A 27,924-nucleotide genomic window follows, 5' to 3' on the forward strand; every position below is an offset into this window, starting at 1 on the left:
GTCTACATTGTAGGCCAAAGGGGCTGCTTCTGTGCTGTGTGACTCTGACTTGAGGAATGAGTACTGGCTACAACACAGGGCACAACTCCCTGCTGCTTTTTGAACAGTAACATGGGGTCTATATGTTCACCTGCGTATAGACAGAACCTCTGTTTACCAGGCAGAGTTGATAAAGGGGTTAGCACCAGGTATTTGGATTTCCAGAAGGCATTCTATAAGGTACCAATAGAAGATTATTGACAAAATAAGACTTCAGAGTTACAGGCAATGTATTAGCATGGTTTGAAGACTGGTAGACACCGAAGCCAGAGTTGAGATTAATAAGTCTTTTTCAGATTGGGAAGACATCATTGGTGTAGTGCCACAAGGTCAGTCCTATAGGACACCAATTGTTTAAACTCTGTCCATACCTTCAAAGCATTCAGATAGAAAGTAATATATTCAAATTTTATGATACAAAAATAGATTGGAGAGCTTGTGATGAGGACACAAGAAATTTGCATGGGGATATAGGTTGAGTAAGGGCAAACAATTGGCAGCTGGAGTTTAATGCGGGAAAGTAAGAGATCGTTTACTTTGATAGAGTCAAAAAGCAGCTATTTATTTAATAGACACTCCACAAAGCACACCTTAGTGATCTGAGTATTCTTTGCATTAAATACAAAGTTAGTATGCAGGTGCAACAAGTAATTAGGCAGCAAATAGAATTCTGCCCTTTATTGCTAGGAGGTTAAAGTTTTAAAATAGGGAAGTTACATTACAACCGGGTGAAATTGCACCTGGAGTTAAGTGCACAGTTTTGAGAGGATGTATACTGGCATTGGAGGCAAGTCCAAAGAGTCTCACGAGGTAGTTACAGAATAAGGGCGCGCTCATTTAAAATTCAGATGTGGAAGGGATTTCTTCTGAGGGTGGTGAGCGTGTGGAATTCTCTACCTCAGTGTTGTGGAAGCCAGATCACTGGAAGTTTTTCAAGAGGAGGGAGGTAGATTTTTTTTTGAAATGTTGACCCTTTGGAGTGTCTGAGGAGCCGGCACAGAAGTGTGTTTGAGTCCCGATGCAGATCAACCACATCTTGTAGAATAGAGGTACAGGCCTGAGTTGATCTTATGTTCTTTCTTTCTTATCTTTTTACCTTCACATCTGAAAGATGGTGCATCCAACATTGAGTATTCAACATTCTGTTGGACTGTGAGCTTATGTTTTTGTCCTCAAGTCTCAAGTGGGATAGTCTCCTGACTCTAAGGCAAGCATGCTGTCAACTGACCCATTGCAAATTTACTGGTGAAACATGCTGTGAAAATTACACTGAGGCAGGGTATGGGGCTGTTTTATGGAGAAGAAACTGAAGTTGAGTCTAAAAAAAACAAAGCACCATAGTCCAAATTCCACAACTGCCTGTGATGTAGCACAATCCCAATTGTCCAAAGGTGGCATTGTAGAATGGTTTACTAATGGAATGTTTTTCCCTCTGTTAGGATACTCACCAACTTAGGTTGCTTAAAACGTTAGAAGGTCATGCTTATGGAGTATCATACTTAGCTTGGAGTCCAGATGATACTTACCTTCTAGCCTGTGGCCCTGATGACTGCTCTGAATTATGGCTTTGGAATGTACAGGTAAACAACGTGAATGAGAATGCAATATCTGTGAATATTATTAGCATAGTATTATTAGCATAGGTAGTATTCTTAAGTTACTGGTACACAGTTCAGTCTTTATTCAAATAAATCCTTTGTAGAAATCAAAAGCAATAATAACTCTCCAAAATCTCCAGGTTTTTTTCTTCATTATTTAAAGTGCTGCTAATAGCTCACATTTATATGGAGTATTTTAATGGCTCTACTTTGGCTCAGCTGTTCAAAATTGCTGAAGTTACTTATGACTTGCACAAATGTTCCAAGTTCCTGATGGTATCTGTTAACCCGTGGGATAGCACTTGTACTGGTAGGAGGGGAAAGTCAAAGTGATAGTCCTATACATAAAATTGCACACTTTTTATAATTTTTGCAATAAGTAAGCCTTAATACAAGACCAGTTGATTAACTGAAAATAGGTCTGCTCCTGCAAATTTGTAACACTTAAAGCTGACATCCAAATTGAAGAAACCTTGACTGTGCATTATTGTTACTTTTGATGCCAGAATACATTGCATTCGGTGGGTTAAACTTTTCCCCTCTCCAGACAGGAGAGCTAAGAACCAAGATGAGTCAGTCTCATGAGGACAGTCTGACAAGTGTGGCTTGGAACCCAGATGGGAAACGCTTTGTGACGGGTGGACAGCGTGGGCAATTTTATCAGTGTGTAAGTTGCTCTGTTTCTTTCTGATTTTTTAAAATCTTGTACATTTTACCTCCATGTTTATTAAAATTTGCATTTCTAAAAGTGACTAATTGGACTAACTGGCGAATACATCGACAAAACAGGTTCATTTTAGCAATTAAAACATTTGCACAATCTCCGTATTCTGGAGAGTTAGGTAAAATTTGCCTTTGTATGCATTCCTCCAGGATTTTCCTACAGGGAAATGATATTCCTGTTCTTTTCTCCATGACAAACTTTGCTTAAACCTCTTTCTACTACTGCTGGTTCAAGGACCTTGAGAATGTATTTCGGTCACTTCAGTCTTTGTAAATGTTTCTGTTGCTCCTTATCCTTGCTCACCATGTCAAGCCTGTCCTTTGACTAAGCATGAACCATACCATTGCTAAAATACTGAACTAGCACTGATTATGGTCATAAATAACTTGAAGCTGTAATCATGGTGGATGTATCCTATTCAACCCTCTAACGTTTGACACAATTGATCACACCATCTTCCAACTATGGGGAAAAAAAATTACAGCAACAGCTCATTTTATAATCCTTGCACCCTTTTTTCTTTAGAATTCTCCAAAGTTATGCTTTATTCTCTACAATCTACACCTTTGGAAGTAGGAGCAGGAATAGACCATTTAGCCCTTCAAACCTGTTCTGCCATTCAGCTAGATCATAACTGACCATTTATCTGAATGGGGTAGAAACAATGACTGCAGATGCTGGAAACCAGATTCTGGATTAGTGGTGCTGGAAGAGCACAGCAGTTCAGGCAGCATCCAAGTAGCTTCGAAATCGACGTTTTGGGCAAAAGCCCTTCATCAGGAAATTTATCTGAATGCCAATTTCCTCACGATCCTCATCCCTCTTAGAAACGTCCCATATAATGAGTGACTCATTATCCATTATGGTACTGAGTCTGATCCTTTGGGTGTCTCCCAATGACTGGAGCGCATGCAACTGTTTATATAGCATGAGACATTCATGGTTGAGAAGAAGCAGAGCAGAGCACTGGATGCGCACTCATGATTGAGCATGAATCTGCTTTTCTTGAAAAAGTGCATTGCAATGTATTAGTGGATTTGGAGCTCACTCATGAAAGTCTTTTTAATATATTTTGGTTGCTGATCCTGTGAAATGTCCTTTATTTGAACATTTCTAGCTCCAACATGCTCTTGTTTCAGACAATTGAGCAGAAGTCTACTGTTACTACAGTAGCAAATATCAAAATATGGTTTTGTATTCCGTTAGCTGGGATGGGTATGCTGACCTATGTTTACAAAGCTCTGAATATTAACCATAAGGCTTGTCTGTAACCAGCTTGGACAACACAATGAATGTCTAGCTAATGACAGGAATCTTTTGTATAGCGAATGTTTTAATTGTTGCAGTTATGAAATGTTACAAAATTCACTGGCCTTAATTGGATCAAACTGTATGGCATGTTTTGTTGCAGTCGGTTTTATTTGCAACGTTCTTCACTCCACATTCCCAATTAAACTGCTGTTTCTGTTCATGTCCTTTGTTCATGCTACCTTTGCAAACAAAACATCACAACAATAGTGCAGTTACGGTACAGGATCAGTATCCCAGAGCAGAAATTTAAATTCAGCTTTTTATTGTTTATACATGGGATGTAAGTATGCCTGGATTGGCCATCATTTATTGCATTTTCTAATTGCATTTGAGAAGAGGGTCCTCCTTGAACTGTGTAGTATGTGGTTTGACACGTTCAATGTTAAGGAAAGACTCCAGGATTTTGACCCGGTGACTGTCATGGGATAATGATATCATTGGCCCATTGGTTAGCTCTGCTGCCTCAACTCCAGGGACCCAGGTTCGATTCCAGCCTTCGATGATTGGGTGGAGTTTGCATGTTCACCTCGTCCTTCTGTGGGTTTCCTGCAGGTGCCCCAGTTTCATCCCACTATCCGTTGATGTACAGGTTAGGTGAATTGGCCATGTTAAATTGCCCATCGTGTTCACGGATGTGTAGATAAGGTGCATTAGGGCAAATGTAGAATAATAGGGTCGGGGGAATGGGTTTGGGTGTGTTACTCTTTGGACGGTCGATGTGGACTTTATTGGGCCAAATGGCCTGTTTCCACACTGTAGGGATTTTATGATTCCAGGTTAGGAGACTGAGACTTGAAGGGTAATTGTGTTCACTTAGTCAAGGAGTCATAGAGATGTACAGCACAGAAACAGACTCTTAGATCCAACCGGTCCATGCCAACCAGATATCCCAACCCAATCTAGTCCCACCTGCCAGCACCCAGCCCATATCCCTCCAAACCCTTCCTATTCATTAGATTAGATTAGATTAGATTAGATTACTTAGTGTGGAAACAGGCCCTTCGGCCCAACAAGTCCACAAATACCCCTACATCTACCCCTTACCTAACACTACGGGCAATTTAGCATGGCCAATCCACCTGACCTGCACATCTTTGGACTGTGGGAGTAAACCGGAGCACCCGGAGGAAACCCACGCAGACACGGGGAGAACGTGCAAACTCCACACACTCAGTCGCCTGAGGCGGGAATTGAACCCGGGTCTCTGGCATTGTGAGGCAGCAGTGCTAACCACTGTGCCACCGTGCCGCCCATATATTCATCCAAATGCCTTTTAAGTGTTGCAATTGTACCAGCCTCCTCCACTTCCGCTAATAGCTCAATCCGTACACATACCAATGCCTGCATGAAAAAGTTGCCCCTTAGGTCTCTTTTATATCTTTCCCCCCTCATCCTAAACCTATGCCCTCTAGTTTTGGATTCCCCGACCTCGGAAAAGACGTTGTCTGTTTATCCTATCCATGCCTCTCATGATTTTGTAAACCTCTATAAAGTCACCCCTCAATCTCCGACACTCTAGGGAAAACAGCTCCCGCATGTTCAGCATCTCCCTATAGCTCTCATCCTCCAACCCTGGCAACATCCTTGTAAATCTTTTCTGAACCCTTTCAAGTTTCACAACATCTTTCTGATAGGAAGGAGACCAGAATTGCATGCAATATTCCAAAAGTGGTCTAACCAATATCCTGTACAGCCGCAACATGACCTCCCAACTCCTGTACTCAATACTCTGTAAGCGTGCCAAACACCGCGTTCACTATCCTATCTACCTGTGACTCCACTTTCAAGGAGCTATGAACCTGCACTCCAAGGTCTCTTTGTTCAGCAACATTCTCTAGGACCTTACCATTAAGTACATATGTCCAGCTAAGATTTGCTTTCCCAAAATGCAGCACCTCGCATTTATCTAAAATAAACTCCATCTGCCACTTCTCAGATTGGCACATCTGATCAAGATCCTGTTGTAATCTGAGGTAAGGTCCTTCATTGTCCACTACACCTCCAATTTTGGTGTCATCTGCAAACTTACTAACTATACCTCTTATGCTCGCATCCAAATCATTTATATAAATGATGAAAAGTAGTGGATCCAGCACTGATCCTTGTGGCTCTCCACTGGTCACAGGCCTCCAGTCTGAAAAACAACCCTCCTCCACCACCCTCTGTCTTCTACCTGTATCTGTATCCAAATGGCTAGTTCTCCCTATATTCCATGAGATCTCGCCTTGCTAACCAGTCTCCCATGGGGAGCCTTGTCGAAAGCCTTACTGAAGTCCACATGGATCACCTCTGTGATCTTTGCCCTCATTAATCCTCTTTTTTACTTCTTCAAAACACTTAGTCAAGTTTGTGAGACATGATTTCCCACACACACAGCCATGTTGATTATCCCTAATCAGTCTTTGCCTTTCCAAATACATGTGCATCCTGTCCCTCAGGATTCCCTCCAACAACTTGTCCTCCACCGACATGAGGCTCACTACTCTATAGTTCCCTGACTTATCTTTACCACCCTTCTTAAATGGTGACACCACGTTAGCCAATCTCCAGTCTTCTGGCACCTCACATATGACTATCGATGATACAAATATTTCAGTAAGAGACCCAGCAATCACTTCCTGAGCTTCCCACAGAATTCTAGGGTACACCTGATCAGGTCTTGGTGATTTATCCACTTTTATGCATTTCAAGACATCCAGCACTTCCTCCTGTAATATGGACGTTTTTCAAGATGTCACCATCTATTTCCTATATTCTATATCTTCCATCCCTTTTCCACAGTAAATACTGATGCAAAATACTCGTTTAGTGTCTGCCATTTTCTGCGACTCCACACAAAGGCCGCCTTGCTGATCTTTGAGGGGCCGTATTTTCTCCCAAGTTACCCTTTTGTGCTAAATGAATTTGGATTCTCTTTAACTTTATTTGCAAAGCTATCTCATGTCCCCTTTTTTACTCTCCTGTTCTCCCTCTTAAGTATACTCCTCCTGACTTTATACTCTCGTAAGGATTCACTCAATCTATCCTGTCTGTACCTGACATCTGCTTCCTCCTTTTTCTTAACCAAACCCTCAATTTCTTTAGTCATCCAGCATTCTCTACACCTACCAGCCTTTTCTTTCACCCTGACAGGAATATATTTCCTCTGGACTCTTTGTCTCATTTCTGAAGGCTTCCCATTTTCCAGCCATCCCTTTACCTGCAAACATTTGCCCCCAGTCAGCTTTTGAAAGTTCTTGCTAACCACTTCGATCTGCTCATGTTCTTTCAAGTGACAGAGATCTCTGCTTTGGAAGGTAAGTTATAGGCACCATAGCAAGTTGCAGCACTAAATCTTAAAGATGGTGCACATTTTCCCCTATGCACTGGCATTGTGGGCGATGCCATTCAAACTGGATGTTTTTATCTGGATTGTATTTTTGAAGCTGCATTCATCCAGGTAGATGGGGTGATTGCACTTTTGGTGCGCACTTGTAGATGAAGGAAAGTTTTTGGCAGGAGGTGAGTTAATTTTTTTTTTGTGGCTGACCCAATGAAATGTTTAATGGTAATCCGAGGATGGTAGTGGATGATTCCACTGTTGAATATTAAAGTGATGTGAATAGGTCCCCTCTCTAGGGCCCTTGCGTTGCAGTGGTAGCACCCTTGCCTCTGAAACAGGCAGCCTGGGTTCAAGTCCAACAACTATATGCTGAGGTCTACTGATTTGTTATGACATGAGGTTAAACCCCCCCCTGTGAATTTAAACTTGCCACACAGAAAAAATTTAGCCTGTGCTGTAATCTGTTAAAATTTAGAGAGGCAAAGAACTATCCCAGAAGTCACTACTTAAACTAAAAAAAAAATTAAACTTTTATTCTTTAGGTCTAACAGAGAATATTAACTAACAACTATTCACACTCCTTTCTCCCAACCTATCATTTATCTTGCCCTCTACAATACTGGGCCGATAAAAATCCTGATTATAATTTATAAAACACACTGCTGGTACTCTACGTTCCTTACTTCATCTCAATTAGATGCAGTACCATAGAACCTAGATTTGATTCCACATGCAATCCAGCATCCAGCCTTCAGAACAGGAAGGGGAAATGTGAGGGGCACTGAAAGAGAATTGTATATGGAAAATCGGGCATTTTTTACTGATTTTATTGTTCCACTTATGTAACAGTTCTTTGTGTCTGGGCTAGGATTTGGAAGGAAATTTGTTGGATTCGTGGGAAGGCGTGAGAGTGCAGTGCCTTTGGTGTCTAAATGATGGGAAAACAGTCCTTGCCTCGGACACGCATCAGCGGATAAGAGGGTACAACTTCGAGGACCTGACTGATAGGAATATGTAAGCCATGTTGTAATTATTTGTTTATACTGAGATTAAAACTTCATTTTGACGATTTAAGGGAGAAGGCACAATTAGTTCTGAAAGTGCTTTACTATTCCTAGGAGATACTTATTCTGCACTGACATTTACTGTGAAGCTGCTGCTGCCCAACAGAGCTATTTTTGTTTTTTTTCTTGCCCAGTGACTGTTTTCATGTATCCTTTAAGGTCTTTTATCTTGCTGTACAATCTATTTGATCTGGAACTATAAGCCATTAAAGTGTTTATAAGTTTCATCTAATAAAGAATGTAAATATGAGTAAGGAACAATGTACAATTCTAGTGTTGATATAAGAAATGCAGCAGAATGATTAGAAGTTTGAAGATTGGCTGACAAGACAGGAAGTGCTTCTGTGCACAGGGTGGCAGAAGTTTGGATATCTTTCACGAACAGCAATGAAGGCTGCATCAGTTGTTGGCTTTAAATCGGAGAAATCTTTAAACAAAGGTATCAAAGGAAATGGGCCAAAGACGCATGGAGTTAGGCCACAGATAAGCCATGATCTCATTGAATGGTGGAACCTAAAGTGGAGTAGATTTAAATTAGCTTTGAGTGTGTGTGGGTTGGTAAGGCTATCAATTAAAATTTTGGGTATTTAGAAACATGAACATAAAAATCAGGGGCAGGAGTAGGATGTTCAGTCCTTTGTATCTGCTGTGCCAAGCGATGCAATCTTGGCTGATCTAATAGTTAAATCAGACATATACTTCTGTTTACTCTGGTAACCTTTCAGTCCTAATAAAATATTTGAAAATTCTGCTTCCACTGTATTTCAGGATGAGTTTGAAAGGTGCACAACCCTCTGAGGCAAATAGTTTCGGCTAACCTTGGTTTTAAATGGGCAACTCCTGATATTTTAACAGTGGCCCATGTTCTAGATTCTCCATAAGGCTAAATGTCCTCTCCATGTCGACCTGCCTACGACCCTTCAGGATTTTAATCAAGTTATCTCTTATTCTAAATTCCAGCAACTACAAACCTATTGTCCAATCTTTCCTCATAACACTACTCTCCAATACAGTTATTAATCTTATAAATCTCTGAACTGTTTCTTATTTACGTAAGGTGACCACTACTCCACACAGTACTCCAAATGCCCTGTATAACTAAATCATAATATCTTGGTTTGCAGTTCTCCTTGTCTTAATGGTAGCAATCAGTAAACTTTTCTGATTACTTGCTGTACCCTTCTACTAATCTTTTGCAATTCATGCAGTGGGACACACAATTCTCTCTGCATTCAAGAGCTCAGCGCACACTCACCTTTTTGATATACTTCTGTTTCATTCTTGCTGTTAAAATGAACAATTTCGCATCTTACCATATTATGCACTTCATTTGCCATATCTTTACTCACTTAACTTATAAATTTATTTTTGTTAACTCTTGAACTCTTTGCACAGCTTACTTTCATCTCTATCTTTGTATGATCAGCAAAATGGCAACATTACCTTCTCTACCCTCATCTATATTTCTAATCAACCTGTTCAGAAATATTATTACACACCAATGGAGCAAGTGAGCCTTAAATCCAGGCCTCTTAGTCCAGGGGTAGGGACACTATCACTCAACCTTATTGCCCCTCATCTAAGTCTGTTATATAAATTGGAAACAGTTGAGGTCCCAAGCAATGATCTCTGGTATCTGTTACATGTTGCCATCATCAAAAAGACCCATTTATGCCTCTCGTCTAGAACCAGGCAGGAGATCAAGAGTAATGAAATCTGTTTAATTTATTCAAAGTGTTTAGAATATGTTCAACTTTCTAGATGGCATATTAAAACATCTATCATAGACCAGGACCAAGAAAGTAATGAAAAGTAAGAAGTTTCACAAGCGATTGGTAAAGCTTTCCTTTGGTTGTGGAAGTTGATGAGGAGTCATAAATTTAAGATAAGTGGAGTTTGGAGAGTGATTTTTGGGAAGCAATATAGTTAAGTACATGAAAGCTGTGTGTTACCGATTACATTGTTATTATAGTTTGAAATTGTTGAGTTCTAATTATATTTCAAGCCGATTAAATATTCTAAATATGAAATATTTAGTATTGGTAATTTTTAAATTTTTGTTCAAGCATAGCAGAATGTGCTTACTGGTGCAGTGAAATTCCCAACTTAAATGTATTACGTAACCAATCATGAAACTTGGGCTTAATTAGATTGACAATTTTAAATTCCAACATTAACTGTTTAATTGGGTGGCCCAGTGGCTAGCACTGCTGCCTCAGCGCCAGAGTGCCGGGTTCATTTCCAGCCTTGGATGATTGTGTGGAGTTTGCGAATTCTCCCTGTGTCTGCATGGATTTCTGTCAGGTGCTCTAGTTTCTTCCTAGAGTTCAAAGATGTGCAGGTTAGGTGGATTGGCTGTGCTAAATTGCCTGTTAGCATCCAGGGATGTGCAGGGTAGATGGATTAGCCATGGTAAATGTGGGGTTATGGGGATAGGGTGGGGGTGCTGTATGTGAATGGGATGTTCTTTGGATGTTGGAATGGCCTTCATCTGCATTGTAATGATTCTATTACATTGTGGAATGGAATTAGGTAACCATCTTAATTGCTGTTATCTCCAATGTTGATGTTGTGAAAGAAATGTTTGAAAATATTTTCAATGTGCATCCATTGGATTTCTTCTATTTTTGATGTTGTTTTAAAGAAGATTTTAGTTTTGAGACCTTCCTGCCCACTACTGTCAAAACTTTGTGGGATTAGAAAAGCCAGCTTAGTTATTAGAGTTGTTTCAACTCATACTGAGGTAATTTTTGCTCTATTTGATTCATTTCTGATTCTGTTACAGAGTGCAAGAGGATCATCCTATAATGTCTTTCACAGTTTCGAAGAATGGGAGGTTAGCCTTGTTAAATGTCGCCACTCAGGTATGTAGACAGCAATCAACTTGTTTTAATTTTGACTTTAATTTCGCTTCAGCATTTTTGAGTCCATGACCAAAAGGGATAATTTTAGCTTCTGTTTTCAAGTATGGACTGTAACTGGAGAATTTGACAATACATTAAAGCTCACTTTAACTCAGTAAATAAATACACCAAATGGTACATCAGATTGGTACTTGGTAAGCTCCCTAGTCTGTTAATCTGATCTCCGCTGGAAGAGCTGTGTGTAGTTGGCTTTACTTCTGGGTGCAGAGGCCACTTAACTGTTGGGAAGAAAAGTCAGCTGGGGATTCTCACTTGTTCCTTTCTGTTAAGGGTGGCAAGTGTTCTTGAGTTCCTTCCTTAGCTGCTTTCTATTCCATATTTACATGTTGCCTTTTTGACATAAGTATGAGGCTATTTTCGACATGTATGCTAATGACACCAAACCTTTCCTCCTCCAAAACATATTAACTTCATTGTTATGCAGTTTGATGTCTTTAAGACACTAGCCAGAAGCTGGAAAACCTTTGATGTCATCCTCAATTATCTCAAACTAAACCTAGTGTTCTCTTTAAACTTGAGTTGTATTTCAAACCTCAGATCCACCTTTTTCACTAAGACTTACTTCACCTCTAAAATATTACCTGCTAGTATCTCTCTTCACTAATACCAAAACTTTCTTCAAACTGTTCCATGTCAAGGCTTGACTTTTTCAGCTTTTCCTAATTGTCTTTTTCAAGCTTTTAAATCAACCAGAAAAAACTGTTCAAATCCTATAATGCCCCAAGGTCCTCTGAACTATTTTCAGCTGTGGTTCAGTTGATGTATTGCCTCTCAGTCACAAGGTTACCAGGATTTGAACCAAATAGTCACAGCTGACGCTCCAGTGCAACCTGAGAGAGTGTTGCACTGTCTGGTCCTGGCTAATCCCTCAATCAATATCATAAGAACTGATTATGTAACCGTTGTTTTATTGCTGGGTTACCTTAATGTGTATTCTTTAACTGCTTTATCTAGAACATTGGCAACATTCCATAATATTTCATTGGTTACAAGGCAGTTTGGAAGTGTCCAGCAGTTGTGAAAAGCGTTATATAAATGCAGGTCGGTCTTTCGTGACCGTTATCGGTACCCTATTTTTCCCAGCACATTTAACCCCAAACTATTATCCTCAGTTCAAAGTCCCTCCACGTCTGCATCTAAATTTACCTTTAAGTTTCTTCAATCCTAATCCAGCTGCAGCTGTCCATCCCTTGAATTGGGACCTTATTGCTTTTTAAATCATTCTACCTTGCTGCACCACTCCCCATCTTCAAAGGTTGTCTTGAAATCTGTTTTGACTAGCTTTGATTTTTTTTAAAAATTATTAATCTGAATGTCAGTGTGGAAAGTAAAGTAAAAATGTGTGATAAACAGAGGGGCTTTGTTAAATTCATTAATTTTTCCTTGAAGCAGCTTGATCTAATTGCCCTACCTTTGATCAATATCCTTTGCTGAAAGAATCTTGAAATTGTAATGAAATTTCTAGGTTCTAAATTCATACAGCCATTGAGGATAAATTTATAAAAGTATATTTCATGAAGTGTGAATTAACATCACTTCATGTTTGCTGTTGACATTGAAATTGAAATGTGTTCAAAGTAATGTTTAGAGTTGAATTTACCATAGTTTATTTCCTCTTACTAGATTTATGGCACATGGAGAAATTGTCAAGGATGTCTTGGCAACGTTCTGCCTTTTAATTGTTTTTTAAACAATGTTGTGGCTTGTTCAAGGGGGCAAGATATACTCTTCTGTAATTTGTCTTTCAGGTATTCATTTTGGAAGTAACATGATTTTTAGTGTCATTGTGAAACTATTTTCTTTTGCTGCCAAAGTAGCTACTTGTTTTAGTTCTTAACACTTCCCTCCAATTCATTGTACTTTGTAGTCCCTTTTGAGATTGCCGAGATTCATGCATGTCTCTAGGGAATTTTAGTCCAGATAAAAATTTCAGGCCAGATCTAATCAGTTCAATACTTGGAAGCCCTACATTGTCAGATGTGCCCCATTTTGGTTGAAGCGTCACCAGAGGCTTTGGCTGCCTGTGTCAGTAGCCAGTTAAGATGGACATTTCAAAGTTAAACTAGAGGTCTACCACATTATTTTAATAGTTTTTTCTGTATGCTGGTCAATATATATTGCTAACAAGCAGTAGCTGAAGTAGGATAATTGTCCTTACTGTGTCCTTGATCTTTATGCAACATAGCTGCTGTATTTGCCTAATGAATATCATTATACTGGAGTGGAATTCAATTAATATGAATGCTTAAAGTGGCATAATGACATACAAATTATTTTTAAATTGAATAATGTCTAACTCGTATGTTCCTCTTTCAAATCTGCTGTCATTAATCCTTTCAAAAAATTGTCTATCCCTATCTCTATCTCTCTGCCTTCTCTTGAAAGTTTGAAGCCTCCCAAATCTGTCCCTTTCTATTTCTCAACACATCACATTTTAATCCCACCAATTAGCTCTCTGCTTCTGCCATGATAACGATTTTCTCAACCAGATTCTTGAATAGCATCCTCTGACTGTGGCAGAGGTAAACTATCACTCCTAGTTCTCTTTGACCTGGCAACAGGTTTTGACACAGTTAATGGTCCAAAATCAGCCACAGATTTCCCTGTAATTAATTTTATTCCTGGTTCCATACCATTTGTCTTTTTTCTTCCTCCTCTCCCAAAGAATCTGTCATTGACCCTGTTCCTGTTTGCCACCTGCAAGGTGTCCTCCACAAATGTGAAAATTCATGAGTTACCATGTGTATGCTGACTCTGCTCCATCTACATTGATCTCTCCAATGTCAATAAACTATCTGGCTACTTGTCTGAATTCTTGCAGTTTATGTTGGAAGTTTCCTCATTAAATATCGGCAAGCCAATTCTTTAGTGCCTTTCACAACCTTTTGTTCTGATACCATCAACGTCAACCCTCTTTCTAGTAACCGTATGAAGTTGAACCAGACTGTTCACAACCTTGGTGTTAAATCTGACTCCATCTAAGCTGCCTACTAAATGTCTATACCATTACTAAGACAATCTATTTTCATCTCTATAAACAAAATTGATTCTGTCCTAGCCTGACCTTATCTATCGAGACCCTTGTGTGTCTTTGGATTTCATGTTTAGAGGTAACAATGTATTCCTGTCAAGCCACCTTAGCGCTATCTTCTGCAAATTGGGAGTTATTGAATCCTTTGCAGATATGTTCTAATTTGCACTGAGTTTTACTTGCTCTTTGAGGAGCTGTGGGATAGTTCCATAGTTCCATGGGTATCTACTTCCCCTGCTCGCTTGTCCGAATGGGCATTATTCCTCTGAGAGTTCGAGGAGTATTTCAAAAAGTATAACCATGTTTCTCACAGGATTAGTTATCTCAGTGCCTGGACTCATGGTCCTCAGGCATGAGTTCTAATCCAAAACAGCAATCAAAAAGTTTAAATTGTTTATTCAATCTGGAATTATAAAGAAAAGCCAACGTCATTAGTGGTCCACAAGTACACTATAGGTTTGTCTTAGAAAGCTGCTTGGTTCACAAATGTCTTTCATGGAAGGAAACCTGCCTTTAATGGATGGGTTGTATGTGATTCTGGAGTAATGTTGTTTACTCTTAGCTGCCCTCTGAAAAGACAGCTATGCCTGTCTCTTTGGCTATGTAGAACAGTTGATCTTCCGTAATTACACCGGCACCACTCCCCACCTCTTCCTCGGCTACATTGATGACTGCATTGGCGCCACCTCGTGCTCCCACGAGGAGGTTGAGCAATTCATCAACTTCACCAACACATTCCACCCTGACCTTAAATTTACCTGGACCATCTCTGACACCTCGCTCCCCTTCCTGGACCTCTCCATCTCCATTAGTGACGACCAACTTGACACTGACATTTTTTTACAAACCCACCGACTCCCATAGCTACCTGGATTACACCTCTTCCCACCCTATCTCTTGCAAAAATGCCATCCCGTATTCCCAATTTCTCCGCCTCCGCCATACCTGCTCCCATGAGGACCAGTTCCACCATAGAACACACCAGATGGCCGCCTCCTTTGGAGACCGCAATTTCCCCTCCCACGTGGTTTTTTTTTAAGATTAGATTACTTAGAGTGGAAACAGGCTCTTCGGCCCAACAAGTCCACACCGCCCCGCCGAAGCGCAACCCACCCATACCCCTACATCTACCCCTTACCTAACACTACGGGCAATTTAGCATGGCCAATTCACCTATCCTGCACATGTTTGGACTGTGGGAGGAAACCGGAGCACCCGGAGGAAACCCACGCAGACACTGGGAGAACGTGCAAACTCCACACAGTCGGTCGCCTGAGGCGGGAAATGAACCCGGGTCTCTGGCACTGTGAGGCAACAGTGCTAACCACTCTGCCACCGTGCCGCCCACGGTTAAAGATGCCCTCCAATGCATCTCGTCCACATCCCGCACCTCCGCCCTCAGACCCCACCCCTCCAACCGTAACAAGGACAGAATGCCCCTGGTGCTCACCTTCCACCCTACAAACCTTCGTATAAACCAAATCATCCGCTGACATTTCCGCCACCTCCAAAAAGACCCCACCACCAGGGATATATTTCCCTCCCCACCCCTTTCCGCCTTCCGCAAAGACGGTTCCCTCCGTGACTACCTGGTCAGGTCCACACCCCCCTACGACCCACCCTCCCATTCTGGCACTTTCCCCTGCCACCGCAGGAACTGTAAAACCTGTGCCCACACCACCTCCCTCACCTCTATCCAAGGCCCTAAAGGAGCCTTCCACATCCATCAAAGTTTCACCTGCACATCCACTAATATCATTTATTGTATCCGTTGCTCCCGATGTGGTCTCCTCTACATTGGGGAGACTGGGCGCCTCCTAGCAGAGCACTTTAGGGAACATCTCTGAGACACCCGCACCAATCAACCAAACCGCCCCGTGGCCCAACATTTCAACTCCCCCTCCTACTCTGCCGAGGACATGGAGGTCCTGGGCCTCCTTCACCGCCGCTCCCTCACCACCAGACGCCTGGAGGAAGAACGCCTCATCTTCCGCCTCAGAACACTTCAACCCCAGGGCATCAATGTGGACTTCAACAGCTTCCTCATTTCCCCTTCCCCCACCTCATCCTAGTTTCAAACTTCCAGCTCAGCACTGTCTCCTTGACTTGTCCGGACTTGTCCGACCTGCCTATCTTCTTTTCCACCTATCCACTCCACCCTCTCCTCCCTGACCTATCACCTTCATCCCCTCCCCCACTCACCCATTGTACTCTATGCTACTCTCTCCCCACCCCCACCCTCCTCTAGCTTATCTTTCCACGCTTCAGGCTCACTGGCTTTATTCCTGATGAAGGGCTTTTGCCCGAAACGTCGATTTCGCTGCTCGTTGGATGCTGTCTGAACTGCTGTGCTCTTCCAGCACCACTAATCCAGTATTTGGTTTTCAGCATCTGCAGTCATTGTTTTTACCTTGCCCTCTGAAAAGGCCTAGCAATTTACTTGATTGTCAAGGCAGCTTGCCATCTTTTTGTGGTGGAAAATAAAGGCTGACTTGTGAGTGATGGTATATCTAAAGCATACTTGTGTGTGTACAATACAATGTGGAAAAATGTGCTTGCAAGAATCAAGAACGTGAAAATTTGCAGTACTATTAATACGTACTGTACAGCTTTTCATTTGAATAGATGGGATTTATCTGCTGTTACTTGTAGGCCTTGACCAGTGTAATGATGGCCATTCAATTAAAACGGCCAATTGGATGCTGGTAATTAATGTCTCAATTTGTGCAGGAAGTACTTGTGTTAGTTCTTGATGCTTTCCCACAATATTATCACTGCATTCACTACACTAAACCAGCTATCTTTTTTTGCTTCTGTTGGAGCTGATCAGGTTAATGGGGAGGGGTGCATTTATCACTTGATGGCAGCTTTGTGTTTTTTTTTGTCTTTTTATGTGCTTTCCCTCCAACTTCTACTGCAAGACCTCTCCACTATATCTGCCTGCAAGCACATTGATCTCTGTGGGATACCTGAAGAAGCAGACAACTATTTGGAATTGAATTTTTAACAAGACTGATATGTTTCCCTCTGCATGGTGAAAATGTAACTGAAGACAGTAGAAGATGGAGAGAGAGGGCAGGAGAAGTCGATTCACTCCAGAGTGAGTAGAAAGTCTACACAAAACAACCAGAAACTGATGTAAGCTTGTACTGCTTTGACACAGTGGTGTTGGTGACTTAGAGTCCTGATCCAACTCCCTTTAATTATCCTTTTTTATTAATTACACCCAGTACGGTGGAATAATGATATAGATTTCACCAGCACTCTAAACTTTGGCTAATGAAAGAACCTCACTGTCTAAAATTGAAGCACTCTGATTTTTGAGTAGCGTAATTTTTCATGGACTTTGCCTTGCTGAAAGTAGACTTTACTTGGTTGTTTTAGACCCATTTTGAAGTTGAAATTGCAGAAATAGGACTGCAGGATATGGAAGGGGGAAACCCATTGCTGGTAATTTTAAGGCACAATGGAGCTTTATGACCCTGGATAGTGACACTCAGTCTCTGCCTCTTTGACGCTACACGTTGTTCTCAATGTTTATACCACCAAATGAAGAGGATTGGAACAATGATGAATCTACTTGCTTGGACTGACAAACCAGATCTCCTCAAATCAGTGCTGACTGACTTCATACACCTTAAATAGATCTCAATCTTTGCCAGTCATCTGTGTCACTTTGACTTCTTGTTTCAGGCATGAGAAGCTGCCTCCATTTGGTGAAATAAAAGTTCATAAGGCTGTTTTCTTTGGAATTCAGAAGCTCCCATGTTTCTTAAATAGTGACTATATGATGGATGTCTTCATAAGCTGTGTGGGGTGAGGGTGATGTTGCAACAATCTGATTACTCCATCTCTTTAAATCTTCCTAACCTGCAAGTATTGCAGGTGGATTGATTACTGCACTTCTAAGAACAGTGTAAAGAAAAGAATTGCTTGGTTGTGGTGTCCACTTTTATACAAGAGCACGATCAATAAGCAGCAATAATTTTAAAAAATGGAGAAGAGAGAGTCTCTGACTTATTTAGCATTTCAACCTCCCAAACATTGCATATCTCCAAGACTGAAAAACAAAATGCATTTGAATGAAACTAAAGTGTAAATTTGAAGATGATGTGCAATCTCTGTATAGCCAGCTACATCTTACAGCTGAATGGACATTACGTTTTCAACAAACTAAGATTTCTACAGATGTTTACCTTTGACTACTTTGGAGTAACAGTTCAGGGAATGGCTGAATTGCGTGGTTTCCCAGTTTTAGGACTGAAACCAGGCTACTTGCAATGAGTTGTTTTAATAACCTATTGAATTGTTTTTCAGTACTACTTTGATTACATTTTAGAAAGTCAAGTTTTCCATGTAAAATAATGCAAGGTCCAAAATAATCAAATTGATTTTGCACTTAAATTTCACAAATCTACCAAATGTTAGTAGTACACCATTTAGTCTCTCAAGACTGTTCCTCCAGTGATAAGATTGTGGCTGATCTGTTTGCACTGAATTGCACATTTCTACTTTCCCTTGATTCCCCCACTTATCAAGAATCCTTCCACCTCTGTCTTAAAATTATTCAAGGACTCTGCCTCCTCCACTTTATGACAGGGTATTCCAAATTTAGCCACAATGGGTTTACTACCTTCATCTAAGTCATTGCTGTTAATTGTCAGAAAAGAAGTTGGAATCCAGCACAGACCCCTGTGGGATTTTACTCGTCACATTCTACCAATTGAACGAAACTCATTTGTGTCTGCTTTGTTTGGTTAGCCAACCAATCTTTCATCTGTGCTAATATATTGCTCCTACACCATGCATTCTAATGCATAAAATAACCTTTGATGTGGTAGCCGACATTCTGACTAATTTTCTTTTGCATAAGCCACCAAAGCCTGTGCACAGCAGTGACGTCTGGAACTGAAAGTCAATGCTGCAACCTGTATAGGTATGCCAGTTGCTGTGTGCAGAATGTCAGGGAGTGTTGGTGTTCTTTATCAAATGCTTTCTGCTCCAATTTATTCACAGCACATGTTACTACTTCAACAAAATTTCAATAAATTAATGAAATATTATTTTTCTTGAACATGCTGACAATCCTGATTACCTGGGTTTGTTTTTATGTGCACAGCTGTAATCTCTTCCCTGATTGATTCCAACACCTTCCCCACATCAAGTGTCAAACTAAATGTATCATTTCCTGTTTTCTGTCTGCCTTCTGCCCTCCCATGAATAGAAGGATTATGTTTCCCAGACAAATTGAATCTTTCCTGTATCTAAGGAATTTTGGAAAATGTTACATTTTGTAAAATGAACAAAAATTAAATTAAAATAATGCACCATTAGCAGCAACCTTTAAAACCTTTGGGGAAATCTATCTTGACTGACAGGCTTGTCAGCCTTTAGCTTCATCAGGTTTCTTAGTACCATGTCCCTCCTGCTTGTAACTTTTGCTAAGCTCCTCTCTCCCTTCCACCTCTTGATTTACAGCAATTTCTGGAATGTTTTTTGTATTTAGAGGGCACTCACTTTAGTAACATTTTTCCTTTTTAAATATATGTAGAAACTCATGCTGTCTGTTTTTACAGCCTTTGCTTCCCCTCCTATTCTAATTTCTTCTTCCTGATTAACATCATGGTAATCTCTACTGTTCCTTATATTGTAACTAGTCATCTGACCTGCCACTCATCATTACACAATAGTATACTATTTCCTTAAGTTTGACGTTTTCCCTCACTACCTTAATGGAAATGGTGGGTCATATCTTTAGATTTTCTCTTTACAGTGGGAATTTACTTAATCTAAGTATTCTGAAATATTTCAGTAAATAGTTGCCACTGTCTCTTTATTGATCCATCTCCTAGTCTAGGGCTTTAGTTTACATGGAAATTATGTAAAGTTTAATAATCAACTGTATTGCAACCCAGGTAAATGTTCACATGGTCTTTAACTGCAAGAACAGTGTTCGTAACCATGAAAAAATTTGTATGAGGATTCCTAATTTACAAGTGCTTGTACTTGTGAATGTAGTCCCAATCAGGGGTGTGTTTTTAAAAATCAGACATATGTATGTTTCCTGTACTTACAAATGACTATTTGATATTGTCCTGCAATATGCTGTGATTTGCATACATTTGACTTGTGCCTTGAGGACGGAACCCATTCGCAACCTGGGGAACTGTCTTTACTTCTGGAAGTTAATTATTTCTATCCGTAGATGATGCCTGACTTAGTATTTTCAGTGTTTATTGTTTTTCAGTTGTTTTGTTTTAACTTTAATTTTAAGTATTTATTGTGATGCAATGCTGTTATGATCTAGTGGCTGGATTGTGGATGCTAGGGGAGCTTTATGACAAATTCATATTAACATAGCTGTTTCAACACTCGCTCAGTGCGATGCACTTGAACTGAGCTGAGTTCTCAGATTAGCTTTATGCTGCATTCAGTTGCATTTCAGTATTGAAAGTACGCCATTTGACAATGTTAACCTGGAATCATAGAAAATTCCAGCATTGAATCAGGTTATGAGTCCGACCTGTTTATGTCCTCTTTTGCCTTACTGCTAGCCATACTTTCAGTTAACTGTGCCCCATGATCTGTAAATACTGAAGCCGCCTCTTGTTTAATAGATATTACATTATCACATTTTTGAACAAGGTATTGATTACTCTTGTAATATTTAATTCTTCAATTCTGTGTCTATATTTATTCCAATTTAGAGGAATAGAGAAGTAAAATCCGAGAAAGTGGCTGCATGTGGAGAAAAACATAAATTTGAGCTATTTCAATCCATTGTTTCTCCAGCTATATAGTACTTCGCAGATAGAAAAACATCCATTGGGGTATGCAGTAAAACACAAAGTGAGAAATACTGAGAGCCTGATCAAGGAAGCAGTGCTTTATAAAAGCCTCAAAGTCCTGATGAAGCTGAATTATGAATATTGCTGCCATTGAGCCTGAAGAGTATCATGGTTTGGAAGAAACATGGGTATATATAGCTGATTGCACTCAACTCTCTTGGCCACAGTGAGTCAGTGTAGTTTAGTGATTTAAACCCATTGATGGGAAAGTTGTCAACCACTGGCAAGCGTTTGAGGGTAGTGGTAGTTCAAGCTTTTAATACTGAATGTGGTATGTTTATCTGTGTAGCTCTGCAATGTTATAAATTCAAAATGTCAAAAGAAATGTAGGTGGGGCAAAATTGGAAAATGGAACAATATTACTTGTCTGATTTGAGCACTTGTCAGAATGTGAAATTAATTGTTTCAGATGCTTTCTCAGCCAAGTTCTTCTCATCAGATTCATGTTCAGCCATCTGTGTATCATCTCTTGCTGTCTAGAGCATTTGAATATTAATTGTATTTTTTGTTTCAGAGGCATTTTTATTTAAAAGTGCAATAAAAAGCAAACCTTAAGTTCTGTATGACTGTCTGTGTTCCTAGGGAGTTCATCTATGGGACCTACAGGACCGTGTTTTAGTGAGAAAGTATCAAGGTGTCACACAAGGATTTTACACAATTCATTCATGTTTTGGAGGCAACAATGAAGATTTTATAGCCAGTGGCAGTGAAGGTAAGAAGCAGGCGTATACAACATTATCGACTCTTAATACAGTGCAGATGAAGTCAATTCAGTGTATGGATAGAATTTTCCACCATTCTGTTTACCTGTGGTAGGCTTTGTGCATGTTAGGGTAAAATGATAAATAAATGTCTGGATACTTAAGAATTTATTGGCAGCAATCCTCTATTTAATCAGGACAGAAAATTGCAGTATATGCTGAGGCAGATATCAACAGCTTTTACTGCTTCGCCTCAGTCTTTTTGATAACTATGCAATTTTGTGATCTGCTTTTTCTATTTATCATGGAATTTTGCTATCTAAAAGTTAAAAAGCATAGTTTGTTTGTCTAAATGCCATCAGTTTATTCTCCAGAAGTCTCACCAATTCCTGGGGGAGAGGGGTACGAATGTGGTATCTGCTGCCATCTGCACTGGGGCTTTCCCTATGTGGAGGACTAGCTAGAATCATTGCAATTAAAGCTAAGGAGGAGTGCACTCTGTCCATCAAGACTCTGTCAACTGTCTGTAAAGCAATCCCATCAGTTCTGTTCACCTACTCTAACCTCTTAGCCTGGTGAGTGTACTTTCCTTGAGTTCCCATCTAATTTCTTTGTGAAATCATTAACCGTTTCTGGTACTTCTACACTTGTAGGCAGTAATTTCCACATCATTACTACAGACTGCATGAAAAGGTTCTTCACACCACCAAAACTAGAGTTATTATCATAGAGGTCTACAACACAAGTCCCACAAAGTTTGTATTGGTCAAAAACAGCCACCTAACTATTTTAATCCAATTTTCCAGCACACCCTATTGTAGCCTTGGGAACACAAATGAAAGTTATGAGGGTTTCTGCTTCTTGCCCTTACTAGTAGTACTTTCCAGATTCCCATTATCTGGGTGGGAAAACAAAATTCCTCTCAACCTCTGAACCTCCTGCCCTGAGTTTGTCTGTGCCCTTGTCATTGATCCTCCACAAAGGGGTAAAGCTCTTTTCCACCGACACTATCTATGCTTATAATTTTACGTATCTCAATCATGTCCTGCCATAGTCTCCTCTACTCCAAGGAAACCAATCCCAGCCTATCCAATCTCCCTTCCTAACTTAAATTCTTCTTCTCGAGCAACGTCGAGTTCTGAAGGAGGGTCACCAGACCTGAAACGTTAACTCTGCTTTTTCTCCTCAGATGCTGGCACATTTGAGTTTTTCCAGCAAATTCTATGCTTGCGTCACACATCCTGGTAAATCGCCTCTGCACACTTTCAGTGCAATCACGTCCCTCCTACACTGAATTTCAGAACTGCATGCAATGCTTTATAATGTGAGGTGCTGGTGTTGAGCAAGAGTGAACAAAGTTTAAAAAATCACACAACACCAGGTTATAGTCCAACAGGTTTATTTGGCAGTACAGACTTTCAGAGCACTACTTCGTCAGGTAGCTACCTGATGAAGCAGTGCTATGAAAGCTTGTACTTTCCAATAAACCTGTTGGACTATAACAATACTCTAGTCATGATCGAACCACCTCTTTTTCACAGTTCCCGCATAACCTTCCCAGTCTTAAACTCTATTCCTTGGTTCATATTTGCATGTATCACACTTAACTCTCAACTACTTCATCTACTTATCCTGCTGCCTTCAAGGATCTATAAATACACAAACCCAGGTTTCTCTGATCTTTGGTGCTTCTCAGGATTGTAATGTTCATTATGTATTCAGTTACCTTGTTTATCTTGCCCAAATGCAACACTTCACATTTACCTGGGTTGAATTCCATTATCACTGATCAAACCATTTGAACAACCTGCCTATATCACCCTGCAAGTGAAAGGCTATCCCCCTCCCTACCATCTCACCAATTTATTTTTTATATAGAGGGTCATAGAATCTCACAGCACGGAAACACTGTTTCACCCAAATTGGTCCGGACCAACCTAGATGTCCATCCACGCTAACCCTAATTCCCTGCATTTGGCACATATCCTTCTCAACCTTTCCTACCATTGTTTTGGAACTTTGGAAAAAAAAAAGTCAAAACAACAGCCGTTTAAAAGGAAGAAGAGCAGACAAAGGAAGCACATGGTGAGGACAGTGCAGGAGAGAGAGAGAACCTGCACAGTTACCGCCTTTGAATTTGTGTATTGTTGGACATCGGAGTGCATCTGGGAAAATTAACAAACAGTGAAATACACAACTAAATCTTGGAGGAACTGTTGGGCGAAGGTCACAGCACAGAATCAGATAAGTTAATTGTTGTTTTAAGTCTGTCCAAGAGGGAGGCTGCAGTAGTGAGTATAGTGGATTCTTTCTTGATTATATGTTTTTGGAGCTAAGTCTCTTGGTTAAACTTTAAACATAAGCCATAGCTATTAATTTAACTTGGGGCAGTGTTTTGTAGAGGAATAAGATGGTGTTATTTTCTGGGTCTGTAGATTGTGAAGGAGCAAAAATGGCCTTTGCAGTGATATGTACTACTTGTCAGATGTGGGAGTTTAAAAGAGAGTTTAAGGGTTACTGCGGATTATATCTGCCATAAATGCTGTTGGATGTGAATCTTATCAGATCGAGTGGATCGGTTGGAGAGACCAATAGAAGCGATGAGGAATTTGCAACAGCAACAGTATGTGATGGATAGCAGTTATGGGAAAAGGGGGAAAGTCTCAGTTACCGTCACATAGATGGGTTAACTTCAGGAAGGGTAGGAGAGGGAGGCAATTAGGGCAGGAGTCTTTTGTGGATATACCAATTTCAAACAGCCAAGTTTCTGGTATTGAGACTGACTCTAATGCAACGACGAGTACGTCGGCTTCTAAGAGATCAATTGTGTTAAGGGATTCTGTAGTTAGCGGTATAGACAGACTATTCTGTGGCCAGCAGAGAAAAAGCAGAATGGTGTGTTGTTTCCCTGGCGCCAGGATCAAGGATGTCTCCGAGACGGTGCAGAATGTTCTCACCGGGGAGAGGGGCCAGCAGGAGGTCATTGTCCACATTGGAATCAATGACATTGGAAGGGAAAAGATTGAGACTCTGGAGGGAGATTACAGAGAGTTAGGCAGACATTTAAAAAGGAGGGTCTCAAGGGTAGTAATATCTGGATTACTCCCAGTGCTATGAGCTAGTGAGGGCAGGAATAGGAGACTAGAGCAGATGAATGCATGGCTGAGGAGCTGGTGTATGGGAGAAGGATTCACATTTTTGGATCTTTGGAATCTCTTTTGGGGTAGAAGTGACCTGTACAAGAAGGACAGAATGCACCTAAATTTGAAGGGGACTAATATACTGGCAGGGAAATTTGCTAGAACTGCTCAAGAGGATTTAAACTAGTAAGGTGGGGGGGGTGGGACCCAGGGAGATAGTGAGGAAAGAGATTAGACCATAAGACATAGGAGTGGAAGTAAGGCCATTCGGCCCATCGAGTCCACTCCGCTATTCAATCATGGCTGGTGGGCATTTCAACTCCACTTACCCGCATTTTCCCCGTAGCCCTTAATTCCTCGAGACAACAAGAATCTATCATTCTCTGCCTTGAAGACATTTAACGTCCCGGTCTCCACTGCCCTCTGCGGCAATGAATTCCACAGGCCCACCACTCTCTGGCTGAAGAAATGTCTCCGCATTTCTGTTCTGAATTGACCCCCTCTAATTTTAAGGCTGTGTCCACGGGTCCTAGTCTCCTCACCTAACGGAAACAATTTCATAGCGTCCACCCTTTCCAAGACAGATTGATCTGAGATAGGTACAGCTGAGAACAGATGTGAGTCATACAATCTGGGCAGGCAGGAACAGGGTAGGACTAATAAATTAAACTGTATTTATTTCAATGCAAGGGGCCTAACCGGTAAGGCAGATGAACTCAGGGCATGGTTAGGAACATGGGACTGGGATATCATAGCAATTACAGAAACATGGCTCAGGGATGGGCAGGACTGGCAGCTTAATTCCAGGATACAAATGTTACAGGAAGGATAGAAAGGGAGGCAGGAGAGATGGGGGAGTGGCATTTTTGATAAGGGATAGCATTACAGCTGTGCTGAGGGAGGGTATTCCTGGATATACATGCAGGGAAGTTATTTGGATAGAACTGAGAAATAAGAAAAGGATGATCACCTTATTGGGATTGTATTATAGACCCCCCCCCCCAATAGTCAGAGGGAAATTGAGAAACAAACTTGTAAGGAGATCTCAGCTATCTGTCAGAATAATAGAGTAGTTATGGTAGGGGATTTTAACTTTCCAAACATCAACTGGGACTGCCATAGTGTTAAAGGTTTAGATGGAGAGGAATTTGTCCAGTGTGTACAAGACAATTTTCTGACTCAGTATGTGAATGTACCTACTCGAGAAGGTGCAAAGTTTGACCTACTCTTGGGAAATAAGGCAGGGCAGGTGACTGAGGTGTCAGTGGGGGAGCCCTTTGGGGCCAGTGATCTTAATTCTATTAGTTTTAAAATAGTGATGGAAAAGGATAGTCCTGATCTAAAAGTTGAAGTTCTAAATTGGAGAAAGGCCAATTTTGACGGTATTAGCAAGAACTTTCGAAAGCTGATTGGAGGCAGATGTTCGCAGGCAAAGGGACGGCTGGAAAATGGGAAGCCTTCAGAAATGAGATAACAAGAATCCAGAGAAAGTATATTCCTGTCAGGGTGAAAGGGAAGGCTGGTATGTACAAAAAAGGCTAAATGACTAAAGAAATTGAGGGTTTGGTTAAGAAAAAGAAGGAAGCCTATGTCAGGTATAGACGGGATAGATTGAGTGAATCCTTAGAGTTTCAAGAAAGTAGGAGTATACTTAAGAGGGAAATCAGAGGGCAAAACGGGGACATGAGGTAGCTTTGGCAAATAGAATTAAGGAGAATCCAAAGGGCTTTGACAAATATATTAAGGACAAAGGGTAACTGGGGAGAGAATAGGGCCCCTCAAAGATCAGCAAGGCAGCCTTTGTGTGGAGCCACTGAAAATGGGGGAGATACTAAATGAATACTTTGCATCTGTGTTTACTGTGAAAAAGGATATGGAAGATATAGACTGTAGGGAAATAGATGGTGACATCTTGCAAAATGTCCAGATTACAGAGGAGGAAGTGCTGGATTTCTTGAAACGGTTAAAGGTGGATAAATCTCCAGGACCTAATCAGGTGGGAAGCTAGAGAAGTGATTGCTGGGCCTCTTGCTGAGATATTTGTATCATCGATCATCGCAGGTGAGGTGCCACTGGTTGCTGGTACAGGGTCCTTTAGGTTCATCAGTAGGTGTTTCAGCATGCTGGTAGATTTGTGGGCTACCACAATGCCAATGGGTCAGAGTAGTCTGATAATCTCTGAGATGTTTTTGTTATGGTAGTGTGGCTAGAGATTCTGAAATGGCGAACTCACTGCTTACAGATACCAGCACCTACCAACAGGTGGCGATAGACCAGACTCCACAGCTAGAAAGCTGTATCATAGTATCATTCAAGAAATTCCGTATATCAGGCAAAATTAACAAGACAGATCTCCAAAGAATGAAACCAGTTGGATCCAACACACCCCGCATCTACGGATTACCTAAGCCACTTCTATAAATTACACAAACCAGGGTCCCCGCCTCGGACCCATAGTCTCACTCCCTGATAAACCAACATACAGGCTGGCAAAGGAACTTCACTGTAAACTGAAATACCAATTAAAAGACTCTCACCACTCTACCCACTCCGTCCAAGAATTCCTGAACATCATCAAAGACACCCAAGATAGTAGAGTACGAAGTCCTGGTCTCCGTCGACATTATGGCTCGATTCACATCAATTAACACCAGCGTGGCCAAAGAAACACTACCCTCACTACTAGACAAACCAAGAACACAAAACCCAGACAGCACCAACTCCCATCAGCAAGAACAGCATCCTCAAGCTAGTAGACCTATGCCCCACTACCCACGTCCCCTTCAATGACAAGACCTACAAACAAATCAACGGGACATCCATGGGATCATCAATATTCTGCTTCCTAGCAGAAGCAGTAATGCAGAGACTCCAACAAACAGCCCTCCCCACGATCCAACCCAAGCTTTGGGTCTGCTATGTGGATGCATCTTGTCATCGCAAAGCGTGACAAATTAGAGGAAACCTACAATATCGTTAACAATGTCCTTACTGGCATAAATTTCATCAGAGCAAGAGAACAACACATTCAGTGGAGAATTGTAGACTAGCGTCTACAGGAAAAGAACACACACAAACCAGATACTAAACTACATGAACAATCATCCCAACATCCACAAACGGAGCTGTACCAGGGCATTATCTCAACGGGCCACAACACACTGCATCACCCAGGAACTACAAGCAGCAGAAAAAAAATACATGTACAGCGTATTCAAGAAC

At 40.9% G+C, this 27,924-nt stretch overlaps 1 protein-coding gene across 3 annotated transcripts in view; it reads left to right on the forward strand.

The window, feature by feature from the left end:
- Positions 1 to 27,924, forward strand: part of LOC140455514 (WD repeat-containing protein 26) — a 97,292-nt gene that overhangs the window by 57,106 nt on the left and 12,262 nt on the right. For 2 of the 3 annotated variants that reach the window (XM_072550459.1, XM_072550467.1), the window contains exons 8-12: positions 1,479 to 1,619; positions 2,185 to 2,304; positions 7,863 to 8,008; positions 10,844 to 10,922; positions 21,444 to 21,573. In XM_072550459.1, coding sequence (XP_072406560.1) covers positions 1,479 to 1,619; positions 2,185 to 2,304; positions 7,863 to 8,008; positions 10,844 to 10,922; positions 21,444 to 21,573 — 616 coding nt within the window. Of the gene's footprint in view, positions 1 to 1,478; positions 1,620 to 2,184; positions 2,305 to 7,862; positions 8,009 to 10,843; positions 10,923 to 16,934; positions 17,114 to 21,443; positions 21,574 to 27,924 lie in introns of those variants that run through there. The other variant, XR_011952910.1, reaches the window with a different exon arrangement.

Source organism: Chiloscyllium punctatum, chromosome 3 (assembly GCF_047496795.1).
Source record: "Chiloscyllium punctatum isolate Juve2018m chromosome 3, sChiPun1.3, whole genome shotgun sequence".
Taxonomy (NCBI): domain Eukaryota; kingdom Metazoa; phylum Chordata; class Chondrichthyes; order Orectolobiformes; family Hemiscylliidae; genus Chiloscyllium; species Chiloscyllium punctatum.